The 20,572-nt window shown below is 42.2% G+C and overlaps 2 protein-coding genes and 1 long non-coding RNA gene across 3 annotated transcripts; all 3 read right to left on the minus strand.

The window, feature by feature from the left end:
* Window positions 1–1,057: 1,057 nt before the first annotated feature.
* LOC117466401 (acetylcholinesterase collagenic tail peptide-like) lies at window positions 1,058–5,492 on the minus strand. The gene is made up of 7 exons (XM_034109608.1): window positions 5,481–5,492; window positions 5,178–5,350; window positions 4,716–4,797; window positions 2,739–2,835; window positions 2,117–2,226; window positions 1,783–1,973; window positions 1,058–1,236 (listed from the first exon to the last, which is right to left on the minus strand). The coding sequence occupies exons 1-6, from the start codon at window positions 5,490–5,492 to the stop codon at window positions 1,830–1,832; spliced, it is 618 nt and encodes a 205-aa protein (XP_033965499.1). The 3' UTR covers window positions 1,058–1,236; window positions 1,783–1,829.
* A 5,230-nt stretch (window positions 5,493–10,722) lies between these two features.
* Window positions 10,723–13,330, minus strand: LOC139435988 (uncharacterized). Its single transcript, XR_011645196.1, has 3 exons — window positions 13,280–13,330; window positions 11,302–11,398; window positions 10,723–10,791 (listed from the first exon to the last, which is right to left on the minus strand). It is a non-coding gene; the product is annotated as an uncharacterized lncRNA (long non-coding RNA).
* A 406-nt stretch (window positions 13,331–13,736) lies between these two features.
* LOC117466402 (acetylcholinesterase collagenic tail peptide-like) lies at window positions 13,737–20,525 on the minus strand. Its single transcript, XM_034109609.2, has 9 exons — window positions 20,439–20,525; window positions 17,173–17,259; window positions 16,931–17,043; window positions 16,666–16,707; window positions 16,492–16,518; window positions 16,338–16,409; window positions 15,403–15,468; window positions 14,996–15,022; window positions 13,737–13,910 (listed from the first exon to the last, which is right to left on the minus strand). The coding sequence occupies exons 2-9, from the start codon at window positions 17,246–17,248 to the stop codon at window positions 13,737–13,739; spliced, it is 597 nt and encodes a 198-aa protein (XP_033965500.2). The 5' UTR covers window positions 17,249–17,259; window positions 20,439–20,525.
* Window positions 20,526–20,572: the final 47 nt, after the last annotated feature.

Consider the following 20,572-nt stretch of genomic DNA (forward strand, 5'->3'; position numbering starts at 1 on the left):
CTTTACACGGGCGCTAGAACATTCAGCAGTGGTTGAACTTGTCTTTATAATAATGTGTTTCAAATGCGTGCTCATCTCAGGAAGGTTCTAGTTCTTCCTAAACTAACAGCCATCTTCAACCAGCCAGTGTTAGAGATGTTTAGACTTGTGTGTCGTCAGTTCAAAGTAAGTCAAGTGGGTTGAAAATATCATGACAAAAAGTAAAAGGGTAGTCTGTCCGAAAACATGAAGAGTGTTCATATACTGTGTGTCCGGAATATCATAAAGTCATAACATTGTATGATTCTTTAAGATGTAAAGTGAAGTCAAGTGTAGTGTGTAGTATGTTGAAAATGTAAAAAAAGTAAATACATGTCACTGAGTTAAACACTTTTACCCTAAAGTGACTTATAAACTCAATACTGTGGGCAATTCCCGCTGGAGCAATTTGAGGGGAAGTGTCTTCTTGCCCAAGGACACAGAGGGTGCTTCTCAATGTCTCGCATATGACGCACACCTGTCCCACCATTCTTTGTTTTCCGAGGCTAGGAAGGATTCTTGCCTCGCTTCTGAAGGACCTGACTCGGAGGGACATGTCCTACCAAGGAAGCGACATTGAGAAACACCAACAGGCATGCTGACTGCAGTGGGGATTGAACCAGCACACTAATCCACTGAACCACAGCCTCCATAGCATAGCATGTCAACTATTTGAGAAAAGTCCGTTTATTAAGTAGAAACATTTAAGAAGTTATAGTAGAGCATGTTGAAAATATCCCTCTTGATTATGTTCCACCTCAAACTACAACCTCACAAATGTTTGCACACACACATACTGGACACACACACATTATATTGATACATCCCTGAAAGAAAAATGGAGACGATATAACAGAAGAGCTAAGATTATGACAGTTTATTATTAATCCAAGAGACAGTAAATATTAATTATACATTACAACGGAAAACAGAGTTAAGTAGTTAGTGTTTCAAAAGAGAAACACTATGGAAAGATATTGTCTAAACACATGCATATGTAAATAATAATAAGAAATGTTCGAGCCTACTGTAATATATATTTACATTCTTACGGAGATGTACAGAGGTCAGGCACACCTTTATTCAAACATCGGCAAATTGTCATTAACTTTTACATTCACTAAATGATACAAGTCTACACCTGGAAGTGTGTTTGGGTTTTTGCTCAAGGGCCCTTCAGCGGGTGTTGATGGAGAGGGCTCAGTGTCTGGAATCCTCCTGGTCCAATCAGGAAGCAGCATGAGACAGAAGAGGAAGAGTTGATGAGGGTGAATATAATAAAGTCATTAAATTAAACATCCATCTCTCTTCGGAACACGTTAAGGTCGGTGTCGACTCCAGCTCCACTTGTACAATGGGGTAAACCTTAAGCCTCACTTTAAAAAAAACATCCATTATTTACAGTTTTTTTGAAAGTATGAAAGTACTGTGGCTTTTTTATGTTTAAAAAGACTAAACTATGTACTAAAATATTTTTAAAAGGTCATAGGTCTTTTTAAACATGAAAAAGCCACAGTAAAGTATGTCGGAAATGTGAAAAGAGTCATAGTGTAGTGTGTTGAATAATCAGAATAACCCAGAGAGGACAAAGACTTCCCAAAACTGCTAGGAAACTGTTAGGCATTAGTATTATTTTCATGTCATGATAACTACGACATTAATTACTGATTTTTATTAATTTTAAGTACCAGTTTGTAACACCATTGTCACTAGTGAGGCACAGGGGTGTATTACTAACATAATAGTTAATGGGAAGATACCCACTTGTTTCTGTAACCCTGGTGATGTTCTGGAGTTATATCTCAGTGTTTCTATTCATCCCCAGCTGGGTTGACCAGTACGTTGACCCACTGGGAGTCAGAGTAGATGAACAGAGCGTTCCTGTCGGTCCTCAGAACCATCACGTTCTCCCCCCTCAGCCTCCTCATCTGCCTCTCCCCGTCCGCCAGGAAGATCTGAACACACACAGCAAGAATTCAGCAAGAGTGTGTGTGTGTGTGTGTGTGTGTGTGTGTGTGTGTGTGTGTGTGTGTGTGTGTGTGTGTGTGTGTGTGTGTGTTGTGTGTGTTGTGTGTGTGTGTGTGTGTGCGTCACTGACCGCCTGGACCTTGTCTCTCGGTGGTTTAGGTCTCTCTCCCTCTGAACAGTCGCATGTTGCGGCGGCTCCTCCCTCTCCTGCGTCTCCCTGCAGGCCCGGCAGGACGTGCACTGCAACACAACGGATCAGATAACAAGAGCTGATCCGAACAACACCATGGAATAATAATTCCACATTTACTATTTCAGTTTTTTCTTTTAACTGTATTTGTTGGTTCTTGCTCACTAATCTCTTCCTTATGTTTGTTTTCATTCTTTAAAAGCAAACCATGTGTTCAGTGTAAAGCATTCGTCCCTGAATGCGACATCTACCCTTACCTTACCTTTACTAAGACTAAGAGACATTGTTAATCAAGATGTGGGCGTATCAAATCATCAACAACCGATGTTCCTTGCTCTGATCTGTGTTTATTTTTAGGGAAATACTGGACTATTTCCACTTAGTTAACACAAAACACAAAGTCATTGCGCTCATATTACTCTTTCACTTTCTAATGAATGTGACCTGCTCGATTGAGTCTAATGATCCTTTCTGTTCATATCATGGTTTGTATTGGTATCGTAGATCAATTCAGAGCCATATTTTTGATCCTGCTTTCTATTGTTGTATTGCCGTCACTCACCTTGTCCCGGTAGTCCCGGGTCTCCAGTCGGCCCGGACCGTCCTGCAGAACCGGGACGACCGAGCCGTCCTGAAGATCCACGAGATCCCTTCAGCGCCTGAAGACAAGCATTTATTTCAGCCAATGTAAAACAGGTAGCTCGTTAGTAGGGATTAGCAAAGCTCCCTACTTTGCACTGGAATTATAAATGATGTGTTAAACTACATAGATGTATACATACATAGTAGGGCTGTGCAGTGAATTGTATTTTAATCGCAATTATGATTTTGGCCTGCCACAATTACGAAAACAACCTAATCGAAAAAAACGATTATTTTGCTTTGCTAGGTTGTGACTGCAACATATTTGATCTCATTTATTTGTCCATCCATCCATCTTCTCCCGCTTATCCGTGGTCGGGTCGCGGGGGTAGCAGTTCCAGCAGAGAGCCCCAAACTTTATTTTCCCTGGCGACATCAACCAGCTCTGACTGGGGGATCCCAAGGCGCTCCCAGGCCAGCGAAGAGATATAATCCCTCCACCTGGTCCTAGGTCTACCCCTTGGTCTCTTCCCAGCTGGACGTGCCTGGAACACCTCCCTAGGGAGGCGCCCAGGTGGCATCCTTACTAGGTGCCCGAACCACCTCAACTGGCTTCTTTCGACGCGAAGGAGGAGCGGCTCAAACTCCGAGTCCCTCCCTGATGACCGAACTTCTCACCTTATCTCTAAGGGAGACACCAGCCACCCGGCGGAGAAAACCCATCTCGGCCGCTTGTATCCGCGATCTCGTTCTTTCGGTCATGACCCACCCTTCATGACCATAGGTGAGGGTAGGAACGAAAATGGCCCGGTAGACAGAGAGCTTTGCCTTCTGGCTCAGCTCCCTTTTCGTCACAACGGTGCGGTAAAGCGACTTGCAGTACCGCTCCCGCTGCTCCGATTCTCCGGCCCATCTCACGCTCCATTGTTCCCTCACTCGAGAACAAGACCCCGAGATACTTGAACTCCTTCACTTGGGGTAAGGACTCATTCCCTACTTGGAGTGGACAGTCCATCGGTTTCCTGCTGAGAACCATGGCCTCAGATTTGGAGGTGCTGATCCTCATCCCAGCCGCTTCACACTCGGTTGGGAACCGATCCAGTGAGTGCTGAAGGTCGCAGACCGATGAAGCCATCAGAACCACATCATCTGCAAAAAGCAGTGGTGCAATCCTTAGTCCACCGAGCTGCAGACCCCCTCCCCCACGACTACGCCTCGAAATCCGATCCATGTATATTACAAACAGGATTGGTGACAAAGCGCAGCTCTGGCGTGTGTATCATTTAGTTTTGAATTATACGTTCAGGGTAATCAACAGTTAAAAGATAGTGTCAAATTATTATTTGTTTTGAAGTTCAATAAATGGATGTTTCCAAAGTCAATGAATAATCGTATTTAATAATCGTGATATCAATTATTGACCAAAATAATCGTGATTACGATGTTTGCCATAATCGAGCAGCCCTCTAGTACATAGACATAAAAGTTGGCACAAAATGTAACATATTGGTTGTTGACTCATCAAAATGTGGCTAAAGGTCAATCAAAACAAGCAGTAGTGTTGCATTATGGGTTGTGGGCTTTGCATTTCCGCCTTTAGGGAAGTACAATATTGTTTCACACAGAAAACTGCATCCATACAAATGTATTATTAAAATATGAGTCGTCTAAGAGAGGAACAAAAAAGATGTATTAGATCAGTGTTGGTCGATACATGAGGTTGATTATATTATCAGACAGTAAAAAGTGGAATCGTCGTCCATACTTAGGCAGACTTGAATCAGAGACTTCAGCTGTGTCCCCAGTATCTTGGAAGAAGGTGTGACCAATCCTCAATGAGCACATCTTTGAATAAACTATAGTAACGCTGAGTTATAGGATGAGTGGTCATAAACCGCTGCTTCTCCTCAGCCTTCAATGTGAATATACTAAGATGTGTGTGTGTGCCTCCACCCACCGAGGGTCCCCTGGCTCCCGGTTCTCCTCGGGGTCCCGGCTCCCCCCTCGGCGCTGCCCCCCCCCTCTGGCCCGGGGTCGCCCTGCAACAGAACAGCAAGTCAGTCAGCGCTAAACAGCATGCCTTCACAGCTGGACTCACATTCATATGTATTTGTTTATTCCACACAAGGCAGTTATTTTAAAACATGTTACACTTTGCAAAACATGTCATACTGTTTTTAAAAAATGTATAGCGCATGGTGGAAAGGAGCAGGGAGAGAAAGTCTCATTTGACCTGCCCCTTATTAAAGAAAAAAGAAAATAACCATAACAAAGTGAAATAAAAGCGATATTCTTTCGGTCACCGTTGCTTACAAATACTGACACATAAAATCAGAACACAATCACAAGTCAACGTCTTCATACCGTCTAATTACACTTTCTTTAAACATTAGGGATTGTATGTTTATGTTTGTTCTACCTTCTCCTCTGCTGACGCTGCAGGGCGGCCCGGCTCACCCTGAAGAGGAAGTCATCAGAATGTTTCATGAATTCATTTATTGATGGCACATTTCCAGCAGCAGCAAATGAGAGACAGGTTTTCCTCACCAGGTCTCCAGCTGGTCCTCGTTTTGCCCTCACACCTTTCTCCCCCTGATGGAAAGCAATTAAGATTAAGATAAGATGGTTTTCTCAAGAAATGCCACTAAATGTTTATTTATCCATTATTTGGCGGGGACATGGCACATTAAGCTGGGGTCTCCCTCTCCTCTCCCATGGGCACCGTGGACGACATGGCGCTCCTTCCTCCTCCCCCCCGGAGCTCATGCAGCAGCAGGGGGGCGTTCGAGGACACTCCCAAACTCTCTCTCGCCACCACACAACTCCCACTCCACCAAACACGCCAACATCTCAGGCTATGCAACGCTGCGGCGAGGCCCCCCCCCCGCACCCCCGAAGCGGGACCAAAGCACCAAACTGACGGGGGAGTGGTAGGGAGAGAAAAAAGTGACTATTGAGGAAGAAGAAGTAATCGTGTGTGTTGTTGACTTGTCCGTCTCTCCTCATCCTGAAACCATCCCGAACAAGTAGCAAGCCGTCTTTTCCTGAGATCATCATATGATTGTTCCTATTATCCTCATTATTAGTATCATTACCTATCATTACATGAGTACAAATATCTATATATATGTATATATATCTGTATACAAGCAAGCCAGAAAATCACCCAATCAAGCTTTTTTCACAATGTCCGTGCAGCTTTGCATCGAAATATACAAAAGACTTGAAGGACAGAGCAGCAGAGACAATGTTCTGCTCAGAAACCGGAACTGCATGGAGGACGAAGGGGGGGTCAGGGGAATCAGAGAGGATTGTGGGAAGGTGTGTATAGAGACTCGGGGAGGGAAAGGGGTTAGTGGGGGGGTAGCATTGCCATTTCTTTCAAACTTTGTGTGTGTGTTTTTATATAAGATTATTTAATACTGGAAAGATATTATTATTATAATTATTTTAAGTTTTTAATGAAGAGAACGACGGGTCTGTGTTCTCAAAATATGTCTGAAATATTTGGATCATTTCTCAGATTTCTTTTGATTTCATGAGAGCTTCAAGACTTAAATGCACACTTAGTGGAGAACATCGTGGAAGGCTGTGCTCAGATTTCAGGACTTTTCATGGAGATATTATTGAACCAGTGTTTTTCACATGTCTTCACGAGCCAGAGTCCTCATGATACAATATTGTACAGCACCATTGTATTGTGATGATAAGTAACTTGTGATACGGCCACAGAATCTGAATTTGGACAAATAAAAGGCAAACTGAGTTATTGTGGTTCAGCGCCACCCAGTGGTATTATCATAAAAGACACTGTGTCCCAACCAATAACATACAATGCTATTTATATACTTTTTTCAACTGCAAAATATGCAGTTTGTCAACTTCTGTTTTATCGAATAAGATAAAGGTTTCGTGCAATATTTTAATTTGATTTCTTTGTTTTAAATCAATTTCTACCAATCGGATCTGAAAGAAAATGTACAGAATAACCACCATGTAGTAAACTGTAAAAGCACTTGTTACCAAAAAAGTTTAATTTGTATTTGCAGTATTAATAATTTAAATACAATAAAAATACTTGCCTATACAATATTTTCACGCAAAACATCTTAATACTATGCTATATTCATTTTCTTCCCTGCTAATCAGGACATAGGTTGCACATTTCTCATTGTATAGTATGTTTATTTATATGTTTAATAATAATTACTTTTCCATTATCAGGACTGTCTTTCTTTTAATCTGAGCGCAGCCTTAGCTATTAGCATCACATGAAACAACATGTCGCACATTTGGTAGCAGACTTCATGAAACAGACTCTATTCTGGTAGTTAATGAATCAGCTTCAGGCAGTATGGTAGGTCGTTGTTTGATCGCTATTATTCCACGCTACAATGAACAGTTTGCTATCGTTAATAAACCGTCACTTGTTTGTCATCTCCTGATCACTTTGATATTAGTGTGATCAGAGGAGCCCGAAGGAAGCCTTGGGAACAAGTGCCTGAACAACTCAACGCTCACAAGTGTGTGTGTGTTTGTGTGCTAGCTAGCATCACACCTCGACTGTGACTTCTGTGATATCGAGCGTCAGCTTTCTGACCTGCTGACACCTGGAGTTTATGTTTACCATTCACACTGCCATCGTTTCTAAATACAGAATGTTAACCGATACGGAAGCCTGAGGAGCTGATGTGGAACACGCAGCAGATCAAACTGGAGGTGCCTCCCTCTGGGATATCAAACACACACTGCGGCCCGTAGTAACACCACGTGTCAGACTCGCGGTTAGCATGGATGTGTTTCTGATGTTTCTGACAATTACATTGTTTAACTCTTCCGCTGTGCAAGGTTACAGACAGCCTCATGTTTAGACTTTAAATCACGAGGTTTTTAACTGATTAGTAAATTGTGATCTGAAACAAGTTTATACATATTTAAGGTTAAGCAAACATGTTAAGAATGCACTGGTTGCAGCTTCTGAAATATTACAATTCACCCGTTTTGTTTAGCCACTTTGTTTCAACTAACAATTATCATTTAAACATATTTCAAAAAGGAGAGCACTCTTAAAGCAGTAGCACTTATGGAAAGATGGCTAATGGATAAACCCTGACACACTTTGGGAAGTTGTCCAGTCAGGAGATAATGTCAGACCGTTTCTTTCTAAAAAAGATTCAGCGAACGGTTAAACTAGTGCGTTAAAAACCCAGTCGCTTGAATAGTTAGATACTTTGCCAGAGGTTTCTGTCATCTTGAGGAACAAGCCGTGTCCAGATCAGCTGCAAGGCTTTCTTAATACTTCAGATTCAACTTTATTGTCATTACATAGTACAAGTACTAGTGACGAAATGTAAGTTTTTAATTAATCATGATAAGGTTTTTACATTGTGCTCAGCTGACTCTGGATCTGTTTCTACCGTTCTGTTTCAGTAGATTAAAATGATCCACGTGACATCGCCGGTTCAAAACAGATGCCAAAAATGTGTTATTTCTACTCCAGCTTTGGTTTTTAATGTGCAATCGTTTGTTTTTGAAGTACTCCGATTTAATTTGAATGTATAATTATTATGGTTACAAAATGACTTTCATTCGTTTTGACATCAGATGTGTTTTGTGATATTGTTGGAGGGGAGAAGAGAGAAGTACTTCCTACGCCCTGTACCGGCCCGCAGGAGAGAGATCACTCCAGAAGGACTTAAGTCAAACTGATCGATGTCTTGCTCAAAGACACCCTGCAGACAACATGGCTGCAGGGTGTCAAACCTGCTGTTGCATTTCAAATAAAAGAGAAATGAGTGAACCCGAAGTGAGAGTCTTTACACGGGCGCTAGAATATTCAGCAGTGGTTGAACTTGTCTTTATAATAATGTGTTTCAAATGCGTACTCATCTCAGGAAGGTTCTAGTTCTTCCTAAACTAACAGCCATCTTCAACCAGCCAGTGTTAGAGATGTTTAGACTTGTGTGTCGTCAGTTCAAAGTAAGTCAAGTGTGTTGAAAATATCATGACAAAAAGTAAAAGGGTAGTCTGTCCGAAAACATGAAGAGTGTTCATATACTGTGTGTCCGGAATATCATAAATCATAACATTGTATGATTCTTTAAGATGTAAAGTGAAGTCAAGTGTAGTGTGTAGTATGTTGAAAATGTAAAAAAAGTAAATACATGTCACTGAGTTAAACACTTTTACCCTAAAGTGACTTATAAACTCAATACTGTGGGCAATTCCCGCTGGAGCAATTTGAGGGGAAGTGTCTTCTTGCCCAAGGACACAGAGGGTGCTTCTCAATGTCTCGCATATGACGCACACCTGTTCCACCATTCTTTGTTTTCCGAGGCTAGGAAGGATTCTTGCCTCGCTTCTGAAGGACCTGACTCGGAGGGACATGTCCTACCAAGGAAGCGACATTGAGAAACACCAACAGGCATGCTGACTGCAGTGGGGATTGAACCAGCCACACTAATCCACTGAACCACAGCCTCATAGCATAGCATGTCAACTATTTGAGAAAAGTCCGTTTATTAAGTAGAAAACATTTAAGAAGTTATAGTAGAGCATGTTGAAAATATCCCTCTTGATTATGTTCCACCTCAAACTACAACCTCACAAATGTTTGCACACCACACATACTGGACACACACACATTATATTGATACATCCCTGAAGAAAAATGGAGACGATTATAACAGAAGAGCTAAGATTATGACAGTTTTATTATTAATCAAGAGACAGTAAATATTAATTATACATTACAACGGAAACAGAGTTAAGTAGTTAGTGTTTCAAAAGAGAAACACTATGGAAAGATATTGTCTAAAACATGCATATGTAAATAAATAATAAGAAATGTTCGAGCCTACTGTAATATATATTTACATTCTTACGGAGATGTACAGAGGTCAGGCACACCTTTATTCAAACATCGGCAAATTGTCATTAACTTTTACATTCACTAAATGATACAAGTCTACACCTGGAAGTGTGTTTGGGTTTTTGCTCAAGGGCCCTTCAGCGGGTGTTGACTGGAGAGGGCTCAGTGTCTGGAATCCTCCTGGTCCAATCAGGAAGCAGCATGAGGACAGAAGAGGAAGAGTTGATGAGGGTTGAATATAATAAAGTCATTAAATTAAACATCCATCTCTCTTCGGAACACGTTAAGGTCGGTTGTCGACTCCAGCTCCACTTGTACAATGGGGGTAAACCTTAAGCCTCACTTTAAAAAAAACATCCATTATTTACAGTTTTTTTGAAAGTATGAAAGTACTGTGGCTTTTTATGTTTAAAAAGACTAAACTATGTACTAAATATTTTTAAAAGGTCATAGGTCTTTTTTAAACATGAAAAGCCACAGTAAAGTATGTCGGAAATGTGAAAAGAGTCATAGTGTAGTGTGTGAATAATCAGAATAACCCAGAGAGGACAAAGACTTCCCAAAACTGCTAGGAAACTGTTAGGCATAGTATTATTTTCATGTCATGATAACTACGACATTAATTACTGATTTTTATTAATTTAAGTACCAGTTTGTAACACCATTGTCACTAGTGAGGCACAGGGGTGTATTACTAACATAATAGTTAATGGGAAGATACCCACTTGTTTCTGTAACCCTGGTGATGTTCTGGAGTTATATCTCAGTGTTTCTATTCATCCCCAGCTGGGTTGACCAGTACGTTGACCCACTGGGAGTCAGAGTAGATGAACAGAGCGTCCTGTCGGTCCTCAGAACCATAACGTTCTCCCCCCTCAGCCTCCTCATCTGCCTCTCCCCGTCCGCCAGGAAGATCGAACACACACAGCAAGATTCAGCAAGAGTGTGTGTGTGTGTGTGTGTGATGTGTGTGTGTGTGTGTGTGTGTGTTGTGTGTGTGTGTGTGTGTGTGTGTGGTGTGGTGTGTGTGGTGTGTGTGTGCGTCACTGACCGCCTGGGACCTTGTCTCTCGGTGGTTTAGGTCTCTCTCCCTCTGAACAGTCGCATGTTGCGGCGGCTCCTCCCTCTCCTGCGTCTCCCTGCAGGCCCGGCAGGACGTGCACTGCAACACAACGGATCAGATAACAAGAGCTGATCCGAACAACACCATGGAATAATAATTCACATTTACTATTTCAGTTTTTTCTTTTAACTGTATTGTTGGTTCTTGCTCACTAATCTCTTCCTTATGTTTGTTTTCATTCTTTAAAAGCAAACCATGTGTTCAGTGTAAAGCATTCGTCCCTGAATGCGACATCTACCCTTACCTTACCTTTACTAAGACTAAGAGACATTGTTAATCAAGATGTGGGCGTATCAAATCATCAACAACCGATGTTCCTTGCTCTGATCTGTGTTTATTTTTAGGGAAATACTGGACTATTTCCACTTAGTTAACACAAAACACAAAGTCATTGCGCTCATATTACTCTTTCACTTTCTAATGAATGTGACCTGCTCGATTGAGTCTAATGATCCTTTCTGTTCATATCATGGTTTGTATTGGTATCGTAGATCAATTCAGAGCCATATTTTTGATCCTGCTTTCTATTGTTGTATTGCCGTCACTCACCTTGTCCCGGTAGTCCCGGGTCTCCAGTCGGCCCGGACCGTCCTGCAGAACCGGGACGACCGAGCCGTCCTGAAGATCCACGAGATCCCTTCAGCGCCTGAAGACAAGCATTTATTTCAGCCAATGTAAAACAGGTAGCTCGTTAGTAGGGATTAGCAAAGCTCCCTACTTTGCACTGGAATTATAAATGATGTGTTAAACTACATAGATGTATACATACATAGTAGGGCTGTGCAGTGAATTGTATTTTAATCGCAATTATGATTTTGGCCTGCCACAATTACGAAAACAACCTAATCGAAAAAAACGATTATTTTGCTTTGCTAGGTTGTGACTGCAACATATTTGATCTCATTTATTTGTCCATCCATCCATCTTCTCCCCGCTTATCCGTGGTCGGGTCGCGGGGGTAGCAGTTCCAGCAGAGAGCCCCAAACTTTATTTTCCCTGGCGACATCAACCAGCTCTGACTGGGGGATCCCAAGGCGCTCCCAGGCCAGCGAAGAGATATAATCCCTCCACCTGGTCCTAGGTCTACCCCTTGGTCTCTTCCCAGCTGGACGTGCCTGGAACACCTCCCTAGGGAGGCGCCCAGGTGGCATCCTTACTAGGTGCCCGAACCACCTCAACTGGCTTCTTTCGACGCGAAGGAGGAGCGGCTCAACTCCGAGTCCCTCCCTGATGACCGAACTTCTCACCTTATCTCTAAGGGAGACACCAGCCACCCGGCGGAGAAAACCCATCTCGGCCGCTTGTATCCGCGATCTCGTTCTTTCGGTCATGACCCACCCTTCATGACCATAGGTGAGGGTAGGAACGAAAATGGCCCGGTAGACAGAGAGCTTTGCCTTCTGGCTCAGCTCCCTTTTCGTCACAACGGTGCGGTAAAGCGACTGCAGTACCGCTCCCGCTGCTCCGATTCTCCGGCCCATCTCACGCTCCATTGTTCCCTCACTCGAGAACAAGACCCCGAGATACTTGAACTCCTTCACTTGGGGTAAGGACTCATTCCCTACTTGGAGTGGACAGTCCATCGGTTTCCTGCTGAGAACCATGGCCTCAGATTTGGAGGTGCTGATCCTCATCCCAGCCGCTTCACACTCGGTTGGGAACCGATCCAGTGAGTGCTGAAGGTCGCAGACCGATGAAGCCATCAGAACCACATCATCTGCAAAAAGCAGTGGTGCAATCCTTAGTCCACCGAGCTGCAGACCCCCTCCCCCACGACTACGCCTCGAAATCCGATCCATGTATATTACAAACAGGATTGGTGACAAAGCGCAGCTCTGGCGTGTGTATCATTTAGTTTTGAATTATACGTTCAGGGTAATCAACAGTTAAAAAGATAGTGTCAAATTATTATTTGTTTTGAAGTTCAATAAATGGATGTTTCCAAAGTCAATGAATAATCGTATTTAATAATCGTGATATCAATTATTGACCAAAATAATCGTGATTACGATGTTTGCCATAATCGAGCAGCCCTCTAGTACATAGACATAAAAGTTGGCACAAAATGTAACATATTGGTTGTTGACTCATCAAAATGTGGCTAAAGGTCAATCAAAACAAGCAGTAGTGTTGCATTATGGGTTGTGGGCTTTGCATTTCCGCCTTTAGGGAAGTACAATATTTGTTTCACACAGAAAACTGCATCCATACAAATGTATTATTAAAATATGAGTCGTCTAAGAGAGGAACAAAAAAGATGTATTAGATCAGTGTTGGTCGATACATGAGGTTGATTATATTATCAGACAGTAAAAAGTGGAATCGTCGTCCATACTTAGGCAGACTTGAATCAGAGACTTCAGCTGTGTCCCCAGTATCTTGGAAGAAGGTGTGACCAATCCTCAATGAGCACATCTTTGAATAAACTATAGTAACGCTGAGTTATAGGATGAGTGGTCATAAACCGCTGCTTCTCCTCAGCCTTCAATGTGAATATACTAAGATGTGTGTGTGTGCCTCCACCCACCGAGGGTCCCCTGGCTCCCGGTTCTCCTCGGGGTCCCGGCTCCCCCCTCGGCGCTGCCCCCCCCCTCTGGCCCGGGTCGCCCTGCAACAGAACAGCAAGTCAGTCAGCGCTAAACAGCATGCCTTCACAGCTGGACTCACATTCATATGTATTTGTTTATTCCACACAAGGCAGTTATTTTAAAACATGTACACTTTGCAAAACATGTCATACTGTTTTTAAAAAATGTATAGCGCATGGTGGAAAGGAGCAGGGAGAAGAAAGTCTCATTTGACCTGCCCCTTATTAAAGAAAAAAGAAAATAACCATAACAAAGTGAAATAAAAGCGATATTCTTTCGGTCACCGTTGCTTACAAATACTGACACATAAAATCAGAACACAATCACAAGTCAACGTCTTCATACCGTCTAATTACACTTTCTTTAAACATTAGGGATTGTATGTTTATGTTTGTTCTACCTTCTCTGCTGACGCTGCAGGGCGGCCCGGCTCACCCTGAAGAGGAAGTCATCAGAATGTTTCATGAATTCATTTATTGATGGCACATTTCCAGCAGCAGCAAATGAGAGACAGGTTTTCCTCACCAGGTCTCCAGCTGGTCCTCGTTTTGCCCTCACACCTTTCTCCCCCTGATGGAAAGCAATTAAGATTAAGATAAGATGGTTTTCTCAAGAAATGCCACTAAATGTTTATTTATCCATTTATTTGGCGGGGACATTGCACATTAAAGCTGGGGTAGGTAATTCACTTCAGAAACACTTGTGATATTCCATGGAATGCTCTCAACATCCCGATAGCAATGAAGTGCTTTGACAATAAATACATAAAAAAACGTTCATCAGTGGAAGCCGTGGCGCTGTAAAAAGCTCGACCAATCATCTGAGCCAGCCCGGCTAAAATAACTGGATGGCCTACCTGCCTGTCAGCCTTCCATCTGTGCACAAACTTATCTCGTGCCCTCATTGGTCATGTGCGCGTTCGTGTGTGTTGGAGGAGGGGCTCTGTGAGGAAGTGGCAGATTTTCTTCAGTTGTGTATTTTCAAATTCTAGCGATCTCGAGCTGGTTTCTCCATTCTTACCTACCCACCTTTAATGAACACTTAAAGGTGGGGTAGGTAAGTTTGAGAAACCGGCCCCCGATGGAAGGCTGACAGGCAGGTAGGCCATCCAATCCGGCTAAACGGATTGGATGTACTTTTTACAGTATTACGGCTTCTACAGATGACATTTTTTCATGGAATTTTTGTCAAAGCACTTCAGATATTCATTGCTATCGGGATGTTAAGAGCATTCCATGGAATATAACAAAAAGTGTATCTCGAGCCGGTTTCTGAAACTTACCTACCCCACCTTTAAAACATGAAATGTGCCTAGTGTAAATATGCCGGATTTAGCTTTGAGCTACTTTCCATCCGCAGTCCCTCACATAAAACATTAAGAAAAAGAAAATTACAAACATAGCAGTACAAATACATACATAAAAAATCATTTAAAAAAAATGTGTTTAAAGTCCATAAAGTCCGTAAAGCATGTATTATTGCTCATTTTGACATTCAGGGAATTTAAAGAACTTTCCAAATGAACATAAAAAATGAAAGAGACAAAGACAAAGAATCACTTATAAATAATAAATAAATAAAAAAGTCACATAGTATAACAATAAATTGAAGTGCTGTTTACTTATCTAATAAAATAACAGAAAAAAGACACTTACCCTGAATCCTTTACCCCCCTTACTGCCCTGTGAATATCAATACTAATATTAATCATTTTTACCACAAACATTCAATTGCATATGAGGCTGCACTCAGGTGCATTTCGTGGTGGCTTGCTTTAAAATAATGTTTTAAAGCATTGTGTAGATGTATGTAGGTCTGGCATGCCTTTTTAATGCAGTTATAAGTCAACTGATTTGATGAAGCGACATGCACCAGGTAAAGGGTCCATTTGGCAATCCAAATGTCATTTCAGTGTCTTAACGTGTAAATAACAGCTTATACATACAGATAATACGTCCAGTCAATACTGAATTGTGCCTTAGTTTGCATAAAGTATTGTGATATAGATGAAAACAGGCGGCATATGATCGATGTGTATGAGTCAGGAGTTGAGTGAGGGTACCTTTATCATCCCAGGAGTTCCTATGTCTCCGTACAGACCTCTCCAGCCTCGGTCACCCTTCTCTCCCTGTGGAAACACAACATAACGATCATAAAGGAAAGTCACTAAACAAATATACAGAATTTTGCAACAGTCCTCAATATGATCAGAATGGTGTCAAAAGATGTGGAGGACTTTATTTATCAGGCCTGATTTGTCAAGGATGGATCCTTGATGGTGTTGACATATATTGCATTAAAGGTGGGGTAGGTAAGTTTGAGAAACCGGCTCGAGATCGCTAGAATTTGAAAATACACAACCGGAGAAAATCTGCAACTTCCTTATAGAGCCCCTCCTCCAACACACACGAACGCGCACATGACCAATGAGGGCACGAGATAAGTTTGTGCCCCGATGGTAGACTGACAGGCAGGTAGGCCATCCAATCCGTTTAGCCGGGCCAGCTAAACGGATTGGTTGTACTTTTTACAGCACTACGGCTTCTACAGATGACATTTTTTTATGGATTTTTTGTCAAAGCACTTCAGATATTCATTGCTATCGGGATGTTAAGAGCATTCCATGGAATATAACAAAAAGTGTATCTCGAGCCGGTTTCTTTGTTAAAGAAAAAGTTAAAGTTGAATAAATGGTCTTTTGGTCACCAGGAGTGGGGTGCAGCAGCTGGGCGTGACTCCACTCCACTACCCCATGTTCTGATGTGATAAGCATAAGGTGTTGCTTGCATTAAGATACAATTTGACCAAAAATAAAACGATTCACCCCGACCTGTTTCCACAGATATTTTCTATAAGGAACTTCGTAAACCCATGCAGACTTCTGGATCCCTAGACATGCCTCACCGGCCAATAACGTTTTAAAACAGAGGTTATATCACATATTTTAGAATTTAGACGACAGAGGACGGTTAGAAAGATTGATGTTATTTCTTTGACCTTTGGACCCGGCTGCCCGATGGCTCCTTGTGCTCCGTGTTCGGCCTCTGGACCCCTCACACCAGGCGGACCCTGACACACACAGGAGAGCTTCCACAGTTTCACATCCAGAGAAAAGTCATGTGTGTGTGGTTCTGAGTGTGTGTCACTGTACCTCCCGTCCTCTGGGTCCTCTGCAGCCCTTCAAACACAAACACCATTAAAGTGTCATCATGTGATAACAGTAAAGGAGTGAAGAAAGCGGGACGGACTTTAAATACACATGCGATTGGTTAAATAACTCATGTATGTTTTGTGGTATTAATAACTGAGGTCTGCCCCACAGTACCTTGTCTCCTGTTGGTCCTGTGATGAGTTCTGTTATATCCACCTGAAGAGAGAGAGAGACACCCTTATTCAGACTATGCAAGTGTGTGTGTGTGTGTGTGTGTGTGTGTGTGTGTGTGTGTGTGTGTGTGTGTGTGTGTGTGTGTGTGTGTGTGTGTGTGTGTGTGTGTGTGTGCGTGCGTGCGTGCGTGCGCGCGCGTGCGTGCGTGCGTGCGTGTGTGTGTGTGTGTGTGTGTGTGTGTGTGTGTGTGTGTGTGTGTCGTCACCATCAGCTCTTCTTGTCGGTTGACAGTAGGAAACACCGGTGGAGGAGGTGGAGGAGAGATGAAGATTTGACATTTTGGAGCGGCCCCCCTGCTGTCTCTGTTAGACAGTAACCCTGCAGACACACATTTCAAAGATAATAAACCTGATACGATTTGACCATGTGCGTTATCATGTGACCGCTCCGTCAGTACTCCTTTGTTTATACACTGGAAGTATGTGATGACGCACATGTTTCACTCACTGGTTGTGATGGAGGCAGCCGCTGGCTGGAGGCCGCTGAGCAAGGCAGTCCATCCCAAAACCAGCTGAGTCAGCATCGCTTCTATTCCTGCAACAACAAGCAGATGTGACAAATATGAAACTTCACACACACGGACTCATCCTCACTGAGTCCTGACGCCATGTCCTCTCAAGCTCAGTGTATGCTGTACTGCTGCTTCATACTTCCATACGTGATGTGTTGTGTGGAAGTTTGGGGAACACACATAAAACAAACATCCTATCTTCATCCTGCAAAAAAGAGCCATACGAGTTATACATAAAACTACGTACAGAGAACTTACAAATAAATTGTTCATCAAACTAAAAACACTAAAACTACAAGACCTGGTTGACAATAAAACTATTCAAATGATGTTCAAAGCCGCAAATCAACAATGACCTCATAACATCCAGGGACTTCTCACACGGAGAGAAAGCAGGCACATGTTGAGAGGAAACTGCATTTTCAAAAAACCACCCGTACGAACAGATGCCACTTCACTGCATCTCATCAAGAGGTGTTCGTCTGTGGAACAACTGAAACGATGCACTGAGATATTGTACAAGTCTAAACTGAAAGCATTATTTAGGAGCCAAATCATGAATGGTTGTGAACAGGACCTGTAAAATCCCATTTGTTGTTATTTCTTGTAATTGTAAAAGTAATTTATTTCTGATTGTTTTGTAAGAAAACAAAACGCAAACAAATGAACAAGACAAACATGTCGCTGATGACGATGACCTAATGTTTTATTTATAAGGAAAATATATGCTAGAAGGGGTAGGACCAGAAAAGTTTTTTTAAGCTTTTCTTGCCCCTGTTGAACATGACAGAGACTATCTGAGAATTATTATTATTTTGTTGTACTTTGTTATAATTATTCATTTGAGTGAGAAAAAAAAAGGAAAAAAAGAGAATATATATATATTATTGTTGTATGTTTTTGTTTCTGACATGTTCAAACATCAAAACGATCAGCTCGGTCGGGATTCTATGGCTATTACTTTTCTCATTCATAACTTTCATAATTCCAGAGATACATCCCATAATACATCACATTTTTAACATGGAAGTCAATGGAGAAAATCTTCAGACTTCAACAATCTTCATGCAACTTCAACTGCTAACTGTTCCTTCATACTTTCACTCAGAAACCTCATTCCAACTTTAAACTGTTACACATCTTTCTGACATTATTCGTGTAACACAAGTTTTAAATCTGATTCGTACTTTTAGAGATATTAAACATTGTTCAGACCTTGGTAAAGAGGCCTTCTTCAGATTGTAGAGTGCGTGATGTCACAGCTAGAGTGGAGGACAGATTTAATTTTGCTTTCATATTTTCTTTTAAACTTGCCATAATTCCCAAACCCTACATTCCTCAGATATAAGACTTCATGACAAACGTAGGAAAACATCTCGTAGCTTGAATGATACAAAATTAAGCAAAATAATTAAACAAAAAGCCTCTTGAGGCACGAAGTGACAACAACTCTCAACATGTCTCCATTGAAGCCCATTGTAAGTTCAGCCTCATCTCACCCCCAGCAGCCTTTAGCTAGTCTGCCAAAAAGGCCACATTATTGACCCGTAAGTACAAAAAGCACACTTAGATGCTCCAACGGCCCACAACTTCACAGGTTTGGTAACGATGCAGCCATCAACGCATCTAAGCGTATTATGGGATGTCATCAAATGCCGTTGCCATGGCGACAGATCATTCGCCATCAAGTTGGTTCAAAAGTTTGCAGTTCAAATATTCTGCTGCTTTTCCAAGCCTTTTGACTTTCTTCTCTCATCACAAATTCAAGCCCCCAGTGTTCATGTATCATCTCAATCTAAATCCTTCACTTTCTTCATTACATTTCAGCAGTTTAGCGTCAGCTTTTCAGCATAAAGCATTCCCACGAGCAATTTCTTCAGGAATTGCATTCTCTAGTTGTATGTAGTGTCTCTACATGTCTCCATGCTTTAACGTTCAAAAGCTCTTTATTCTTCTCACACTGTGCTGCAGCACCTCTTTTCACCCTCTGTCTGAAACCAGAGCCCAGTCTGCTCTGATTGGTGAGCTTGCCGGCCCTGTTGTGATTGGTCAACCGCTTAGAGATGTCATGTACAATGTGTGGGAGCACTAGCCAATAGAAGCGCGAGTGTAACAAAGTGATGTCACTATGTTCAGGAAGTAAACAAAGGAGTCCAATGGAGGCGTTTCAGGCAGGGGGGTGTGTGTGGGAGAGACAGGGATGTTAGCCTTTGCAGACCATTTACATGCACACAAACTTGTATAACACACTACAGGGAGGAAAACCCCAAAAAGCATATTAAGGCCACATGATGTTTTTCTGCAGGTTTCAAATATTATATTTTCTCTAAAGATCTGATACGACCTTGTTTATAAACCCCCACATTCACACGTCTAATTAAATGTATCTCTCCCCGGTTGTGATTGAGAATGAAAACCCACAAACACCGAGTGGAAGAGACGCAGCCGATTAATGCACGCTTTATAAGATACAGCTTTTTAGTGTAATAGCGAGTTCTTTCAGACGGATCTAGAACGGATTCCACGAATGCTGTAATAAATAAGGCCCTTTATCCTTTAACATTGATTTGTCTGTCTGTCAGTGCCGTGCTGTTGGCTTGCTTGTGGTGAAAATGCCCGCTCTGCAAAACACAGATCACGGATCAAGTCTCGTAATGTAGTAAAATACTGTCGAGGTCTGCGGCAGTGAGGAGCACATTTGAACAACTTTAGATGCAATGTTGCTTGTTTTCAGTTTTCATATTTCAGAAAATGTAATTAAAGCAATAAAAAAGGCAACGAGACTTTCATTTTATCTTAAATATACCGATAGATATCTTTTTTTAATTCCTCGTGCTCTCTGATTGGATCTGAAAATAAGCCCCTCAATATGTGTATTACAATCAATATGGTTTTTGGAAAACTGCTAACCCACTCAAACAAATGATCTGAAGACGATAGATAGATCACATGACACTTGTTAGACGCTTTTATCCAAAGCGACTTACATACTCAGTACTGTGGCCAATCCCCACAGGAGCAATTTCGGGTGAAGGGTCTCAGGGACACAACGACATGTGTGTGTGTGTGTGTGTGTGTGTGTGTGTGTGTGTGTGTGTTGCAGTCTCACCTCAGTTTTTGTTGCAGTGTGTGTTGCAGTCTCACCTCAGTGTGTGTTGCAGTGTGTGTTGCAGTCTCACCTCAGTGTGTGTTGCAGTCTCACCTCAGTGTGTCCTCTCCTCAGCTCTGTGTCCTCTCCTCAGCTCTGTGTCCTCTCCTCAGCTCTGTGTCCTCTCCTCCTGCAGCTCCGTCTGTTGGAGCGTTTCTCCTCCTGGTCATCCTCCAGCAGCTCTTTCT

The sequence above is a fragment of the Pseudochaenichthys georgianus genome, chromosome 21 (assembly GCF_902827115.2).
Source record: "Pseudochaenichthys georgianus chromosome 21, fPseGeo1.2, whole genome shotgun sequence".
Lineage (NCBI taxonomy): Eukaryota > Metazoa > Chordata > Actinopteri > Perciformes > Channichthyidae > Pseudochaenichthys > Pseudochaenichthys georgianus.